Source organism: Arachis stenosperma, chromosome 1 (assembly GCF_014773155.1).
Source record: "Arachis stenosperma cultivar V10309 chromosome 1, arast.V10309.gnm1.PFL2, whole genome shotgun sequence".
In the NCBI taxonomy this organism is placed as follows: domain Eukaryota; kingdom Viridiplantae; phylum Streptophyta; class Magnoliopsida; order Fabales; family Fabaceae; genus Arachis; species Arachis stenosperma.
The window spans coordinates 27,966,707-27,985,332 of NC_080377.1; the positions used below are offsets into that span (position 1 = coordinate 27,966,707).

The 18,626-nt window shown below is 33.9% G+C and overlaps 1 protein-coding gene across 6 annotated transcripts; it reads left to right on the top strand.

The window, feature by feature from the left end:
* Positions 1 to 6,234: 6,234 nt before the first annotated feature.
* Positions 6,235 to 18,249, top strand: LOC130962989 (uncharacterized). Of its 6 annotated transcripts, none has more exons than XM_057889143.1 (8): positions 6,235 to 6,684; positions 8,665 to 8,897; positions 9,019 to 9,107; positions 14,442 to 14,577; positions 14,696 to 14,778; positions 16,407 to 16,538; positions 17,300 to 17,498; positions 17,682 to 18,249. In XM_057889143.1, the coding sequence occupies exons 1-7, from the start codon at positions 6,662 to 6,664 to the stop codon at positions 17,333 to 17,335; spliced, it is 732 nt and encodes a 243-aa protein (XP_057745126.1). In that variant the 5' UTR covers positions 6,235 to 6,661; the 3' UTR covers positions 17,336 to 17,498; positions 17,682 to 18,249. The 6 variants fall into 6 exon arrangements, with proteins under 6 accessions (XP_057745126.1, XP_057745122.1, XP_057745130.1 ...); XM_057889139.1 differs by having other exon boundaries at positions 17,688 to 18,249; XM_057889147.1 differs by having other exon boundaries at positions 6,235 to 6,554; positions 17,688 to 18,249.
* The last annotated feature ends 377 nt before the right edge of the window (positions 18,250 to 18,626 follow it).

Here is an 18,626-nt window from a genome sequence, read left to right on the forward strand (position 1 = left end):
AGGTTTAAGTTTGGTGTTGTGATGACAAGTCATCATATACCCATTTTTCAAGCTTATTTCACTTGTTTTGTTAGCATTTATGCACTTTCTTGTATCCTAAGTAAGTGATTTGGAGTAAAAATGCATAACTTCTCTAAATCAAGCAACCACCATGAAATTAATGTTATATCATGAGGTTTAAGCTAATTTTAATTGAATTTTAATTGATTTATAAGCCTCTTGAATTTAGTGATACTTTGAGTGGTTGTTTGGTTTATTATAGGTGAAGAAAAGAAGAGAAAAGGAAAAGCGTGGCATAAAAAGTGTAGCCGAGGAAAGAAAAGCGTGGCCGAATCAAGAAGAAGCGTGCCGTATAAAATGGGGGAAGCAACATTGCCCTCCACAAGGGCAGACTGCCCTCTAGGAGAGCAACATAGAGAACCAAACAAGAATAGGCAACTCTGCCCTGCCCACTACAAGGGCAGAGCACAAAATGGTGCCTTGGGACCAAGAGAAAGCAAACTCTGCCCTGCCCTTGTGGAGGGCAGAATCGGGCTCTATAAGGAAAGAAATTCAAAGGAAAATATCACCCATGCATGCTACAAGGTTCGAACAAGGAACCATGAGGAAGCCAAGACTTAAAGATGAGTGCCGTGCCAAGAAGCCAAGAAAAAAATGTAGCGTGTTTGCCTCCTCCGTGATTCGAACTTGGGGCGTGGAAGTAGCAACTCTGCCCTGCCCTTGGCGCGGGCAGGGCAGCATTTGGATGGCACAAGAATTTGGCGCACCAAGCAACAAATTTGGCGCACCAATTTCGACCCTGGCAGCATCTGGCGCGCAACGCTCCTCGTCCCTGGCGCACCACAAATTTTTGCCCTGCCCTTGGCGCGGGCAGGGTAGCGTTCTGCGCTCCTGGCAGCACCAACGTGCGCACTCCACAATTCTGGCGCATCAAACTCTTCCTGCCCTGCCCTTGGCACGGGCAGGGCAGCATCCTTGCGCACCACGCCGCGCCAATCCTCAACCAGGGCCGCACCAACTCGCATCAACACGCACCAAGGCCGCACCAACCTCATGCATCATGCACCAAATTTCTGCCCTGCCCTCCACAAGGGCAGGGCAGCCTCCTGGGAGTGAATTTTCATGGGCCGAAAATTCAAACTAAAATCCCATTTTAATTCATTTCTTCACCAAATCAAAAGTCCATCCAAATCCCAAAATCCAAGAATAGAAAGTGTATAAATAGGAGTTAGTTTGATGTAATTAGGACTTTTATGCTCACTTTGAATTTACTTTTACCTTGGCTTTCGAATTTTTACTTTCACCTTCCTTTGGAGCTTTGGCTCTCTTGCAATTGTTCTTGAGAGAATTGACTGAGCACTAAGAGGATTAAGGGAGAATTGACTGATCTCCTTCCTCATTCTTACTTGGGCAATTCTACTCTCCTGTTTTTGAGTTTTGGGTGTGTGAAATTGGGGAAATTCTGTCCCAATTCCCATTCAAACTCTTTTCACTTTGTTTTCTGCAAAATTCAATTCCAATTCTGTTCTTCTATTGCTTCTTCTTTAAATTTTCCATCAATTGCTTTGATAACTCAGATCTGGGAAGGAAATTGGGTTTTAGGCTCTGCTACCTAAGCCCTTGAATCCTGAGATCAAAATTCACTTGGGTTCTTCTGTGAACCTCTGCTACATTTTATTTCCTTTCTGTTTGAATGTTTATTGCTTCTGATTCAATCTCTGCTCAATCAATTGTTGCAATTTACTTTCTCTTTGTTTAGATTCTGAAATCCCTGTCCTCAATTCCCTTTTACTTTCAAGCAATTTATATTCCTTGCTATTTAAGTTACTGCAATTTACATTTCTTGCACTTTAAGTTTCAGTCATTTACTTTCTTGCTCTTTAAGATTCTGCAAATTTACAATCCTGTTCTTCAATTTACTGCACTTTTCCCTTCCCCCTTTACAATTACTGTCATTTACTTCCTGTTAAACACAAATCACTCAATCAAAACTTGATGCGCTTGACTAAATCACCCACTAAACTAAAATTGCTCAATCCTTCAATCCCTGTGGGATCGACCTCACTCATGTGAGTTATTATTACTTGATGCGACCCGGTACACTTGCCGGTGAGTTTTGTGTTGGATCGTTTTCCACACATCAGGCCCCGGAAGTAAATTTCTGTATTTAGACTTATTTCTGTAAACCCTAGTAACTAGTCTAGTATAAATAGAACATTTTACTATTGTATTAGACATCTTGGTATCTATCTTTGGACGTTTAGTTTTTAGACTTTGTGGGCTGGCCATTTGGCCATGCCTGAACCTTGATCACTTATGTATTTTCAACGGTGGAGTTTCTACACACCATAGATTAAGGTGTGAAGCTCTGCTGTACCTCGAGAATTAATGTAATTACTATTGTTCTACTATTCAATTCAAGCTTACTCTTATTCTAAGATATTCGCTGCACTTCAACCTGATGGATGTGATGATCCGTGACACTCATCATCATCCATCCTTATGAATGCGTGCTTGACAACCACTTCCGTTTTAACTTAGACCGAGTGTGTCTCTCTTGGATTCCTTAATTAGAATCTTCGTGGTATAAGGTAGAACCCTTTGGCGGCCATTCTTGAGAATCTGGAAATTCTAAACCTTGTCTGTGGTATTCCGAGTAGGATTCAGGGATTGAATGACTGTGACGAGCTTCAAACTCGTGGTTGTTGGGCATAGTGACAAACGCAAAAGAATAAATGGATTCTATTCCGACATGATCCAGAACCGACAGATGATTAGTCGTGCCGTGACAAGAGCATTTGGACCATTTTCATTGAGAGGATGAGAAGTAGCCATTGGCAACAGTGATGACCTACATGCAGCTTGCCATGGAAAGGAGTATGAAGGATTGAAGAAAGGCAGTAGGAAAGCAGAGAGATTCAACAGGAACAAAGTATCTCCATACACTTATCTGAAATTCCTACCAATGAATTACATAAGTATCTCTATCTTTATTTTATGTTTTATTTATCTTTATTTTCGAAAACTCCATAACCATTTATTATCCGCCTAACTGAGATTTACAAGATGACCATAGCTTGCTGCATACCAACAATCTCCGTGGGATCGATCCTTACTCACGTAAGGTTTATTACTTGGACGACCCAGTGCACTTGCTGGTTAGTTATGCGAAGTTGTGAAGAATGTGAGTGAACCATAGTAGTGTACACCAAGTTTTTGGAGCCATTGCTAAGAATTGTTCAAGTTATGAAAAGTGTAAATCACAATTTTACCTACAATTCTGAGCTTAGATTATTTTTCTAAAGCTTTTAAGAAAACTTATCTGTTTACCACTTTTAGTTATATTTTATCTTTTATTATAAAAATAATTATTCAAATAAAAATAATAATATATTATAATTTGTTAGAGTTAAAAAATTCAGTTAACAAATTTAGTTCCTCAAAACTTTTAAAAATTTAATTTGACCCCAAATTTTTCAAAAATTCTACTTTAACCACTTTACTTTTAAAAATTTTGTTTTAACCCCCAAATATTTTTAATTAACTTTCAATCCCAAAATTCTTTCTTAATTATAATTTGGCCATGAAATAAGTAAAACATGAAGGTTTCATGTTCTTCAACGAACCGAAGCAAACTTATAAAAAATTCATTCGATTTTACTTCATTTTTAACTAATTTTTCAATTTTTTCAGTAACCAATTTTTCTTAATGTTTAAAACCAATTTTCAGCCACCAAATCACATCATTTTCATCATAATTCCAGCTTATATTCACCATTAAATATGGTTGTTAAGTTCAGTTTTTCAGTACCTTCTTAGAACCAAATTATCTCATCAAACTTTTAACATAAATCAACATAATAACACTCAAATTCAAGCACAAATTCATAGCCCAGCAATCACACAACATTGATACATTTATTTATCACAAAAACTACCAAATCATATCTTTGTATGGCAGCCACCAAACTAAAATATCATGGAAGCTTTCTGAACAAAAAATCGAAAAAGAAAATGCCAAAAAACGGCTACTTCACCTCTAAGCTCACCTTGGCCGAACCATGCATGAGAGGACAGCAACATCACGCCAAGTTTTTCTCCGTTAAAATTGGTACCATCGTAAAGAGGAAGAAGATATGAATACTTTAATTGATTTAGATTTTTTTACAGTTGTTACGGAACCCAAAAATAAGCTCCGAAGGTTCATGGCTTTCAATTTTTGGTGATCAAGAGCGAAGGAAGAGATTAGATGATGTTCTGTTTAATTAGGGGGAATATGTTATTAAGGCTAGGTGTCAAGGTTCTAGACTGCTAAGTCAGCGGTTCAGGTTATAAAGATCTTAAATGAATAATTACGAAAGCTAGATATATTAAAATACAAGAAATAATACATATAGAGATAAATATATATGAATTATTAATATAAATTACATTAGTAACTTAGTAATTACAAGGATATAAAATCTATGACGAAGCTAAGTCTACAAAAAAATACCAATATTTACTTATATCGACAGATATTAAACTTAATAATATATTATTATTATTATCAAAACTCTATTTTTATTATAGTATGTAAAATAAAATAATAACATAATAATAATAATAATATATTTTTATTTATTTTATTTTTGAAATTCGAGACCAGTTTGTCGTACTGAAACTAATCACAAAAAAGTCAAAACTTCAAAAAGCATCGTTTTATTTTAAAAACTTAGGGCGTTACAAGTGCCACCACAACACTCTCAAAAACTCTCTCCTTGAAGTTACAGTAGAGAAACTATCACAATTTACCTCCACATTGACTCAATCAACTTCCACTTTTATGCAACAAATTAGGAGTTTCATGGATGAGACAAGAGCAAATTTTAAATTTTCTCCTTTTTTCTGTTTTTTTTTTTCATGATTTTAAAGTTTGTTTGCTTTAGATATTCCAATATAGGTATTCTACTTTTTGAATGTTTTTTATTGGAGTTTTTTAAGGTTGTGTGTGGTAGAATATTACAATAGAGTCTTTATTATGTTGTTTTAACTTGGACAACATCAGGGACGGACCTACATGTACTGCAGAGGGGGCATTTGCCCCCACAAAATTTAAAAAAAAAATAATACTTTTATATATATATATATATATATATATATATATATATATATATATATATATATATATATATATATTGTTCCTTTTATATTATGTTTATAAATGATTTTCTTCTATTTTATGCTAATTTTTTTTGTTAAACTTAACATATAATAATAATAATAATTATATTATTAAATTTGAGTCAGTATAATAAAAAAAATAAACTCAAAAAATAATGATAATTAATTTTATTATATTAGTTAATTAGTTGATAGTTAAATTGAAACTTAATTTTTTAATTAAATACAACTTAACTTATTAGTAATTTGTTAAAAAAACATTTAAAATAAAATATATATTATCTATATATTAATATATTGTATTAATATTTATTATTAAAATAGTCTTAATTATAGTAATTACTTTGGTTAAAAGATTTATTTATACTATAAAGACTATAATAAATAGACCTAACAGTTAAATACTTAAATATAAGATAATAAAAAATAAAATAATTTTTTAAGAATATATATAGAAAAATAATATTACCATATTAAAAATAAAAAAAGCTATTATAAATTATTATTTTTATTATTTTGAATATTATACTGTATGTTGTGAAATTATCTTTTTATTATTTTTAATACTATAATAAGTGATTGCGCGTATATTTTTAGTTTTTATCAATATATATAGATAGTTATAAATTTTAAATATATCTAAACCAATTTGGGTTGGTCGAGTGATCAACTTAGTGGTCGTCTGCTTAAGTAGATGTTAGGAGTTCGAATTCCATCTTTTATGTGTAGTAACTTATTGGTCAATTACAGACTCAAATAAAATTCAAATTCATAATTGTAGGAAGCAATATATATATATACCTAAATTTTATTATATTTTTGCCCCCACTATAAAATTTTTCTAGGCCCGTCACTGGACAACATAGTTATACATAAGTCAATTATATATAATAGATAATTAATAAAAAATATTAAATAAGAAAAGTATATATTAATCGTGCATACATGACAGCCAACAAAAACTATGATGATATTTTCATAAGACTACAAGTGGATGCATCTGATACTTTGTGATAGATTCACAGCATAAATAATGGTACATCTTTGTTAGGATTATTGATCTCTAACACAGTTGTTGCCATTTATCGAAATCCTCCATTATAAGCGGGAGCCACTGAATATGGATAAGGTTATTCGACTTATCTGTAAATAAGTAGCCTCTGATCATCATAAAGGTATAATTGCTTGAATATTTTTTCAAAGTCCCTACATCTACCTCATGTAAAATATATTGCACCCTATCTCTGAGCCATGTTAACTTAATGGCAAAGACTTTCTTTTAAACCTATGCCCACATGAAGGCCTGGTGCTGAGATCACTATTAATGCACAATTCAAAGTGAAATATCACATCTATCCTACAGCGTGATGGCACCCTATGATAGTTGGAAGGTATGCATCTCAAGCCTTCACCTCTTGACAAAAGCAGATATTAAGGTGTTTTCTAAGATCAAAATCTTAAAGCTGTATGCCATGGCCAAAGCGAACCTCCCAAATGAATGGCAAGAGGACGTCTGATAGGGTAAGAATGTGGCTAATCTACCTAAAAAATAACATACAAAATCTTTGTAGGAATACAAATTTAAAAAATATATAACATTAATTTATACAAATCCATATTTAAAACATTAAAATAAAAAATATTCGTAAAACAAAGTTTGATTTGAAACTGCCATATAAATATAAGAATTTTTTTAATTTACATATTTAAAATAATTAAAAATTCAATATCGAACATTTTTTAAATAAATAGCCAATCTTAACAAAAGATATACTATACTAGCAAAAGATTCTAACAAGTAATTATATCCTAAACTACCCTAAATACTTATACTGGCCGAAAAAATTTATTCAAACAACTCATTACAATCCTAAGCCATCCTACAATTATACTAGCAGAAAAATTTTTCTAATCTAACAAGTCATTACAAACCTAAAAAGTAATTATCAAATTAAATAACATAATTAAAAATTAATACCAACATCAAAATCCAAAGCTCCTCACATCTCGTTCAATTTATTGATATTCACAAACGGAGTGCGCGTCATTTGATAACTTGAGATAGGGTTAAAGAAAATTTTTAAGAATGACCAAAACGACACCAAAATTCTAAATTTTTTCTTTGCATAAACATCTCACATATATATCATTTGTAAATAAGATAAGTAAAATATTCATTTACCGAATAATAGTGTGTAAAAACTAGAAACATAATTTCTCTTAGAAATACATACATTGGTAAAATTATATATTTATTTTAAAAATCCCGCTTTTATTGGTCAAATAATTTTCTATGTATTCATATGTTTAATTTCACATTTAAAAATGTATAATTTATATAATTGACATATTAATTTTAACTTAAATTAAAAGTTATAAGTTTCCATTTTATTCCATGCACACTAGTTATTAAACTTGTGTTAAAATTATATATATATATATATATATATATATAAAAACATAAAATATTTTGGAAAAAAATTTTTAGGTGGCCAGTATTTTTTTTCAATTTTATCTTATATTTGAAGTAATATTAGTCAAATTTTTCATTTTTTACACTAAAAGTGTAGGTGTCTCCTAATAGCATACTTGATACTTATATATATATTTTTAGTATATACAAATTTATGAACAATATCTAAACTTTAGAATACTTGCATTTTAATGATCTTGAATGTTTAATAGTATATAATAAATTTATTAATCCAAACAAAAAAATATATTTGAGTATTGGTGGTGGATTTTCGATAGAAGGTTAGGAAAGAAAATAAGATAAAATAAAGTGAAATAGAATCAAAAGCAGCAACATATTACATATAACAAAAACAAAACAAAATAAAATAGTAAACTTAATGGAATTGTAAAACTAGAAATGCATGTACTTTTTACGTATACCAAACTTACTTTATATTACCTCATTGCAAAGATGAGCGAGATTAGGATTTATCTTTATTTTTATATTTTAAAATTCTATATAATCAAATATTAGATTTATTTTTCAATTTTAGTTTAATATAGAGGATATTTAATTTTTTTCCCTTTAGACTTAAATCTAATGTCTTTTTATTATCTCAAAGTGTCGTATGAATATTAAATGAATGAAATATTCTACTATTAGAAAACTAGTTATTATAGACGGATATTTCTGACAGATTTTATCCCACGAAAATACAGATAGATTTTGCGAGAGATTTTTTATTAGAAATGTAAAAAATGAATTAACGTAAATTACAGACAAAAAAAAATTCGTCAATAATTCTGTTAAAAAAATTAATTTATTTTCGTGGGATATAGTTACCGACAGAAAATCCGTCTATAATTAAATAAACATAATATTGTGATTTTATACAATTATTACAGAAAAAAAATCTGTCTGTAATTTAAAGTATTCCTTCGAAAATATTAAAATAAAGAATTGGTTAACGTTACTCTCAATCCCTCATTTCACTTTTTTGATGTTTTCCTTGGATTACTCCCATGACTTCTCTCTCTCCATTGAAGATGTGACGTTTTCTGCTGTCGCCGCCGCTGCAACCGCCGCCGCAGCCGCTCGCATCGTACGAGCTCCCTCCACCACCACTCTCATCGTGTTTGCTCCCTTCGTCACCATCGTCGCACGAGTTCTCGCTGTCGTGCTCTTGTCTTACGAGCTCCCTCTGCCGCCGCTCTCGTCGCTACTTCTTCTCTCCTCACCGGAGGTTCTTCATCGTCTCTTCTCATCACCGTTAGTTCAAGTAGGCCTTCGCCTCCTTCTCATCCCTAACCCTAACCCATCCATTGTGATTCTGTTCTGATTTCATTATCCCTAGCCCTAACCCTAGCGCTAACCCTGTCCTTTCCCTGTTTTGCTTGAAGTTGAAAATCAAAGAATACGATCCACGAGAGCTCTTATGTTTGCAAATCAGCTGGTGCTGCTGCAAAGAACTGAGTTTTTAAATTCTAAGGTATGAATTTTGTATGTTCCTATAATTTGTGAAATCTGAAACATAACAATTTCTATGATTATGGTATTGAATGAAGTTTGTTTATGAACTATATATTTGAATTGCTGAGATTTTTTTATCTGGAATTTGCATGTTCTTGTTCCTTCCTGTTCATGTTATGACTTATGACGGTTGATTTTGGCTCTTCCTTTTTGTCCTTGTCTGAATCTACTGAATTGCTTTTTATCAAGTTTTTTAAATTTAGAGTTCTCTACTGAATAGTTATATTAGTTCTCCGCTGAATTGCTTTTATCAAAATTTAGAGTAAAAAATAATAGTGAAAAAAAGACGAAAATTAGTTCTTTGTGGACTCTTGAATGATATATGTTGCATTATTTATTTTAGCTTATGAGCATTTTTACCTATTCTCTAGCTGCAATTTTAATAGATTTTCTGATTTTCTTGCAGTGAAACATGATTATATATTTGGTACTGACTTGGATTTAAATGAAATAACCTAAGAAGCTTCCTCTCCCCACTTACTGTGCTTTTTTCCTCCCATTCTCATATCAACTCTGAGATTTCAAATATTTTGACAAAAATTTGTTGGCAAACTTACATATGACCCGTCATGCCAGGTTTTCCGGGAGCTTAACTATCCCATTGTATATTCTCTATCTCCTGGAACTAGTGTGACACCAGCATTTGTAGTACCCGGTCTAATCGAAATTAATTAAATAATGAGTAAGTAGGAGCGAATATGGTTGGAAGATTTGGCAATTGGAATTTGATGATTTCAATATGATATTTGGATTCAGTGAATTTTTCCGAGTCGGAAGACATAGTTTTCTGCGTAAAAGTGCGCAGTGGAATTTTGACCGGCAGTACCAGCTGAGACCTGTCTGGTACTGCAGCTGAGAAAGTTGATTATGAGTAAATAAGATTAAGAAATGAGGAATTATAATTAGGGGAGGTAGAAATATTTGAAGTGCGATTTAGAGCGCTAATGTTAAAGGTTTTGGTCCAAAATTGGGCCAACGGACAAAAATAAGTGAATTGGGCCTAAGTGGGCCCAAGACCCAACATATATAAACATTAGTTATGAGCATTTCAGCTCATTTTTACCCTAAAAGAGAGGTTGGGGCGCTGAAATAATGAAGAGAGGAGAGAAGAGAGAAAACCTAACTTTCTTTGATCTTCAAATCACCATAACTTGAGCTACGAAGCTCCGATTGACGAGCCGTTTGCGGCCACGCGTCGCTCTTCTCATCCTCTACAATTCTATCTAAGTTTTGTAGTGAGTATTCTATTTATCTCTGCCCAGTTTTCGAAATTCCCCACTGTTATACGTTTTTGGGAAGTTAGTGTTGAAATCTTGTGATTTTGGGTGTTTAGGGATACTCCAACATAGATTCTAAGTGGGTTCTATCCCTACTTCATATGGGCTGAGGTAAGAAGTGCTCAAACCCTTGTGATTTATCATCTTTATGAGCCCTAGGTTGATGTATGTATGTGATATTAGTTATGTTAGTGTATTTGGTGATTTTGATGCACAATTGGGAGGTTGGTATTGCTTGTGGAGCTTTGGTGAAGCTTGGAGCTAAGGGTTGGTGGAGACTTCCATAGAAGAGGCTCAATTGATTTGGCTACAAGAGGTACAGTTTAAGTTTCATTTAAGTACCGTGTGGTGTGATGAGAATTCCTAGGCTAGATGCCCCTAGGATTAAGTTTGGATTGTGTAGATGGTTGATGCTAATATGCATAGTTGGTATGTAATGTGAATTGATGATTGGGTTGAGAATGGTGTGGCCTTGTATGCTTGGTGTATTGAAAATTTGATGTATTGGGTAATGAGTATTAATTTGTGGTTTATGCATTTAAATTGTGAAATTGGGCCGGAGGCCGTAAATTTGGGCCGGAGGCCGGAAAGAGGTAAGGGAGGTAAGTTGATGTGTGCATTGTATGATGACACAAGTGATTGGATGAATTTCATATAATGAATATGAATGATTGGGTTGGTTATTGAATAATGAGGTTTGAGGAGTTGAAGTGTGAAAATCGGTAATTTGGGTGAAATTGTATAGATGAAGTATGTTTGATTTTGGTTGATATATATTATGTGGTCATATATGTGAGTATGATTATTGATGCCTTGATGGTATGATAATGCATGAGAGATATGTATGTTGTGACATATGCTTGTGGAATGATTAAGGTTGATTTGGGGGTGAAACCACGTGATAGTGAGTATGATATTGATTATGTATAATGATGGTTGATTGGAAATAGTATTGTAGGAAATTGGGATGAGGAAGGATGTATGACATGTTGATATGTTTGTAATTTAGCCATTTTTTGAAATGGGTAAAGATGGTTATATGGCGGTTTTGTGAATTGTGGTAAAGTGTTAATGTATGAGTTGAGGAGGCTTGATGTTGATTTTGGTATATTTTGATTGGTTTCAAAAAGGGTTGAATTGGCATGTTTTGGTTGATTTTGAAAGAGTTGAAAATGGCTTGTTTTGAAAACGGCACTTTGTGGTTTTATATGAAAATATGGTTTTTGGGCATACTTTGACGGGACATAACTTGGACTACGGATCTTTGTTTTGTGCCAAATCTGTTTAGAAATGAAATTAGATCCGGGATGTCCATGCCGTTCGAAGAACGGGTGAAAAACGATTTAAAATGAGGAAGTTATGTCCGTCGGAAGATTGGGGGTTAAATCTGTGAATTCTGCAGCTTTTAACTTAGAAATTTTTTTAGCAGAATGACCCTCCACGCGTAGGCGCACTTGGCGCATACGCGTCGTTCTTCGAGAAGGCACCATCCACGCGAGCGCCTGGTGTGCGCGTGCGTGTCGATGCGCTGCACCCAATGCCCAGCCTTTTTCCCGAGAGTTGTGCCAGAGTTGTGCCAGTTTTGTGCCTGGGGCGTAAATGCACCCACGCGTACGCGTGGCTGACGCTTACGCGTCGTCTGGCTGTGTTTCAATCTGCGCGTTCGCGTGTATGACGCATACGCGTCGATGAGCTTTGTGGGCATCCACGCGTGCGCGTGGAGTACGCGTACGCGTGGCCCTGCTTTCATGCCAAAGTTGATTTTTGAGTTCTAAAAACCAAATCTCATATGATATGCTTAGTAATGAGAAAGGAACCAGGGAATGTGGTAACTTGCGAGTGAAGCAAGGGGAAAAAGTTATGATCAATGGTGATCAACGATGATTATATGAGATATGGAGGATGACGGTAGGAGTACCGTGTATGCCATGAGCCGAAGGGCTATATCTATTGATAAATGGCTGGTTCTTGATTGAACCATGAGCCGGATGGCTGAGTTATTGCCGGGTCACGGCAAAGCCATTATTGATTATGGCTGAGTATAAATGCATATATGATTAATGAATGAATGTGTTGAATGGATAACAATGGGAAATGTTGAAATGTGATGTGTAACTCCGGGTAGTAGGCAGTGGCGTTGTCCACTTGCTCCGGGTATGAGACGGAAAAGGATGTTTATGATAAATGAGTTAATTATAGAGTTTTGAATGAATGAAATTCTGATACCTGGGTAGTAGTAAGGGTTGGGGTTCGTCCCACTTGCTCCAGGTTAATGTTTGAGATTTGAAAACAATGAGGATTGATAATTTGAATTGAGATTGAATGAATATATGCTTAAGATACCTGGGCAGTAGCAAGGGTTGTGGTTCGTCCCGCTTGCTCCAGGTTAATGCTTGAGATACCTGGGCAGTAGCAAGGGTTGTGGTTCGTCCCACTTGCTCCAGGTCAGAGATTGTGACGCCTGGGTAGTAGCGGTAGTAGTGGTGAATCCACTCGCTCCAGGTTGAGCTGTTAAACACCCGCCTGGGTAGTAGCCGCAGTAGTAGTGGTTGTTCCACTGGCTCTGGGCTGAGCGGGTAGTAGCAAGGGGTTGTAGCTCAAACCTACTTGCTCCGCAAGGGTGTTTCTGTCCATGGTTAGCTACCAGGACGTGTCGGGTTGGCTATATAACCGACAGATGATATCATCAGCCATAGGGCAGGCATACATCATTTGCATATGTTTGAATTGTTTGGGTTTACCTATTTGTTTTGGATTTCTATATCATATATGCTATGTTACCTGATTACATGCTACTTGTTCTTGTACCTTATTTGTGTATTACTTGTCTGTATTGCTTGTGTTTGTACAACTGAGAGATCCCTCATGATGGTGTTAGTGGATGTTGGGGGCTGTTCTTGATGAGATGAATTGATAATGCGATTGCATAATGATGATGATTTTTGAATGAGATCATTTGAGCCCCCTGGGTAGACGCAGTGATGATTTCACTAGCTCCAGGCGAGGGTATGATGTATTGATATAGAGTTGCTGAGGCAGAACAACTGGTAATGGTTTTGCTTATGATTCTGAGTCTGATTCGTGAAGAATCAGCGAATTGGGAAACATGTGTAATAGAACTAGATTTAGTATCCCCTTACGTCAGATGCCTATTTATGGATTAGTGAGAATCTAGGCTGGATATTTGGTGAAAAGGAGTTTGATGCTTAGTGAGTTTTTATTGCAGTGCATTGTATTTATTTGGCACTTTTACCGTACTGGGAACCATGGGCTCGGGGTTCTCATTCCGTATATATCTCTTGTTTTTCAGATACAGGTTCAGGTGCTCAAAGTGAGCTGCGGTTCGTCTGAGAGACGCGAAGATATTTATTTTCTCTACTTGTGTTTTGCTTAGGATCTCTCCACCTTTGTTCTGAAAAGATTTATATTATGTATTGAACTCTTTTGGAACTTGCCTATAGAGGCTCTTATGTTTCCTTTGGGGAGAGATTAGGATATATTGTTGTCAACTACTTTCATACTGTACCCTAGCCGGCCTAAACTTCGCGGTCGCGACTAGTGGCTATTTACTATGTATATATATCTATCTGTTATCTGTCTCTTAATCTCCTTTATGCCTTGTCCGTATATCGTTTTCGGCTTCACGTTTTAACTTTTCGTTGTCGAAACGTGAGTGATACGTCTTCGCGATTTTATTTCTACTCTTTTCAGGCTTCTCGATTAATACTCCTTTCGAAATTACCTATAGTTATATATTAAAAATCCACCTGAGAGTCGTACCACCGTAATATCATTGACTTATGACTCGAGCATAAGGATTTGAATATTAGGGTGTTACAGCATTAGCCAAGGATGTCAGTGAGCTAGTAAACATGTATCGTATAATAGGAGATGACTGGGATAACTGGACTGATATCAAATCTCATTTTGATGTATCAAGGTGATTAAGTTTTTAGCATTTATTTCTGTTCAATATATATTTATTTTGGTATTCAAAATATTTTGCAATTATGCAGCATCTCTTATTGGCTCAGCTATCTGAGTTTGTAAACGATGCTTTATTCTCATCAGTTTCATGCAAGCAACCTTTCCAGCCACCTTCTCTCATGGTGTCCATTACTATTATCAATGGAGCTACTCCCAAAAGAGCTGGTACCTACTGCTTCCTCTCTCTGATGGCAAACCCTAGTTTATTGTGAAAATAAATTAGTATCTCAAATGCTTCAAAACTGATTATTAAGCTTTATATTTTCTTGTGCTACATTTGTAGTATGTTTGGATGGAATATTGCCTGCCTATTACTTTCATCCTGGATCCGGATCAAGAGCCAATATTTGGCTCAATGACTTAGAGGTACATTCAAAAAATATATACTTATAGTGTCTCTGTTTCAATAACGAGTCTTAATATTTCAATATGTGAAAGTAATTTGAAGTGTTGTGCCTAATTGTCTTGGTTGCAGGGAGGAGGATGGTGTAATTAATTTTTTCTCTGTAAGATATTAAATTAAAATGAGACTTAACTCACATTCTACTTTTACATAATTATTCAATTAAATATTTAGATTTCACAATTAGCTATTTGTATAAAAAAATTTTTATAGTGTCTATGTATAAAAACTAAATCCATATAGAATATAAAAAAATAAAATTAATGTTAATCACAAGTTACAAAATAGAGAAAAAATTTGATAAAACTAACTATATAATTACCATATTAATTAACTAAACCGGAATTATTGTGAAGAAAAACAATAGTGGTGGGTCCTAATAGGTGAAGTGTGGGACTCAACACTATACAATCTCTCACCTATGGTTGGTCTTGGATTTGAAAGAGGGCCTAGAAAGTAATATGATAAATTTAACTTGTTTAAAGAAATTTTTTGAGACTAGCTATTTATGTATCAGGTTGTAAATCCTTATTACTAGCTTCCATGGAATGTTGAATAATAAGGGCAAGAGATTTGAGAGAGTTGAAGGTGTTTGCATGGAACAATATACTTGATGGTTTGGTATTATACCTTGCTTGTAACTAATATTATTATACCTTATCTTAGCTTGTGGCTATTTGAGAAATATTATCCAATTCAACTACAAATTCACTAGCTAGTGTTGGAAATAGAATTCTAAATTTCTAACACTAAAAGTTCAAATTTTGTAAATTAATTTTAACTTTTTTTTAAATTAACTTACAATATTTTTAGATTTCATTAATTTATAATGCTAATATCAGTGTGTGGTTTGATTATTCTGATTTAGAGACGATTCACACTGATTTTATTGAAGTTGACCAATTCACTTGTTTCACTAGATAATACAAAAAGAAATCTGATTTACGTTCATATTCCAAAGTACTAGACATTGTCTTCGAAACTTCTGACTTGGCGGCTTCTCTAATTTTCTTGAAATGCTCTGTCTCAAAATTCAATCGATGGAGCTCTTTCATGATATCCGAAGGGTCACTGGAAACACACTTGATTTCAGCATCTTTTGCCAGTTCTATTTTGAGTCTGGTCTGTTTAAGTTCTTCTTCAAGAGAAGATATTTTCAATGAATTCTGACTAAGCCTCTCATGGGTTCTCTCAAGCAAGATTCTTTCCTTCTCTAATTTCTTGTTAAGTGATTCGACAGAAGCTCGAACATCAACAAGACCATTAGTAGTTCTTGTTAGGTTCAACTTGGCCAGCTTCAATTCCATTAGTATCCTTCCTAAATACTTATATCTGAAATAGTTTTTGCAGATGTGGTATGAATATCTGCTCTTTAACTTATTTCTTAAACATGCCCATCATCGTCAAGATTAAATGCTTCCAATTAGTTCTAAAATGATACAATAGTGAATTATTTTGGTAGATTCAAGGACTAATTTGAGATATTTGATCTTTCAGGACTATTTTGACTATTAATACTATTTTTTAAGGATATAGTCAAGTGAGGAATTCAATGGTATAACACCCCTTTTCCATATACTGTTGCTCTTAGGTGATGGCCATACTTGCAGATTTCATACTGGTTTATCTTCCTGCACCTACCGTGTTTCTTAGACCGCCGCCTGCAATCAATGCAGGCCCCATTGCTAAGTTCTTCCACAAATGCCCGAATAATGCATTCCAGGTCTCTATATAATCTTGTAGATTATTAATTGATGTTGATTACTTTTGTAATTATTACTGTTATTTTGGTTTTCCTACTAATTGTTTGTATTGTTCTTAATTTCTTTCCTAGTTTGCTCTCTTTGGGACATCATATTCTTTGTTACAGAGGTTTATTCATCTAATACAAATAGATTTATATCCCTAGTTATTCATCTCACCTTCAAATTCTCATTACTTAATATTTTTGTATTATTACATGTTGTATCTCAATAAAATGTTTTGCCGAGACACCAAATAAGAAGAACAAAATAACTATGGTAGGCATCTATCTCCTAAACTTGTTGTGTAAGCATTTTCAAGAACGTATGGTGTATAATATTCATGAGTACTTTTTTCCTGGGCTGATTTATTGTTCACTTTTGGTTTTTCTTTAGATTGTTGAACCACTAGAAAAAGGTCTTATTGAGGACATAGAGAATGGTGTTGTTAATAATGACTAGAATCAGAAAAAACTAGGTGAATTCTTTTAGACTAAGTATGATTAGGATCTCCTTGTTGCATGGTCAATCTAGGCATTTGCCTGATAAGCAGGTAAATTTACTTGCTCTATTTTTTATTTTTTTTATTTTTATGGTTCCGCCTTTGAACTTTTGTGTCATATGTGCAAATATAACGCAGATCCCCAATTTGAAGGGTGAATGCATTGAACTATATTGCTATTCAGTGATTAATTAATATATTGCAAATTGATATGAGATTCTATATATATTTTGGGAGCAGATTTCAGTGGGATGCATGAGAGGGACCTCTATGTAATGAACCCATCAGAAATGTTAAATTCAAGATTGTTGATGCAAGAATTACTCCTGAGTCACTTCATAGGGGATCTGGCCAGTTAATTCCTACAGCATGACGAGTAGCCTATTCTTCCTTCCTTACGGCTGCCCCTCAGCTTATGGAACCAGTATATTATGTGGAGGTACATTCTTGTTATTTTTAGCTTATAATGATGGCAGCATATCAAATGTAATTGAATGTAATAATTATTTGGTTTCTCTCTTTGACTAACCCATGGTCATATTATTTGCGAAGGCTGTGTATTCAAGCTAGTAGTAAGTTGATTTCATGTCTTATATTATAAGCTTATTTACTTTTTTACTAGTTACAGACTGATTTAGAAGAAGAAAAAGCACATGAAATCGCCAAGTTACAGGATGCTTTGCATGCAATGCAAATACAAGTAGATGAAGCAAATGCCAGAGCAGTTAAAGAGCGTGAGACAACACAGAAAAGCATTGAAGAAGCACCACCAGTTATTAAGGAGACTCCTGTTCTAGTTCAAGACTCAGCAAAGATTAAAGAAGCACCACCAGATTCTTTCTCTTTTTCTCCGATTAAACTTGCATCCTCAAATTGAAAGTCACTGAAACTAGACCAGATGTTGAGGTGAGCTTCACTTGTGAATTTGTTACTTGAGATGAGGAATGCACTGTATATAGATTATGTTGTCACTGTTTTTTTATTTTTGTCAGAATTTGATACTTGAAAAACAGATGAGAAATAAAAAAATATAAAGAGGCAGAAAAGCCTGAGGTAGGGGATCAATTTAGATGAAGTTCGAATTTTAGAACCTGATTAAGCAACCTTATTGTATATTTTGACTTAATTAGAGGACAATAGTTGATGTATCAATACACTTTGTTGATGTATGGTTGTTACTTATTATTATAATTGATGTATCAATATACTTTATTTATATTTTGAATTATATTAACTTGCTTGTTTATAGTACTTTTCTTGTAGTTTGATAATACGATGAATTTGTTTATTTTTTGAAATATTATAAATATTCGAATACAAATTAGATAAAAATTTGTATTAAATATATATATATTTATTTTGTAAGAAAAACAAGTTTATTTTGCAATAGAAAAATCTAAAAAAAAATTATTTTACTTTACTGACAGATTTATAGACAGATTTTCTGTCTGTATTCAGAGTTTAGGATGATTTTCCAAAGTTCCAATTACAGACAGAAAATCTGTTGCCAATTACCGACGGAAAATCCGTTGGAAAGTTCGACGTTTTAGGGAACTGGATGGGAGAA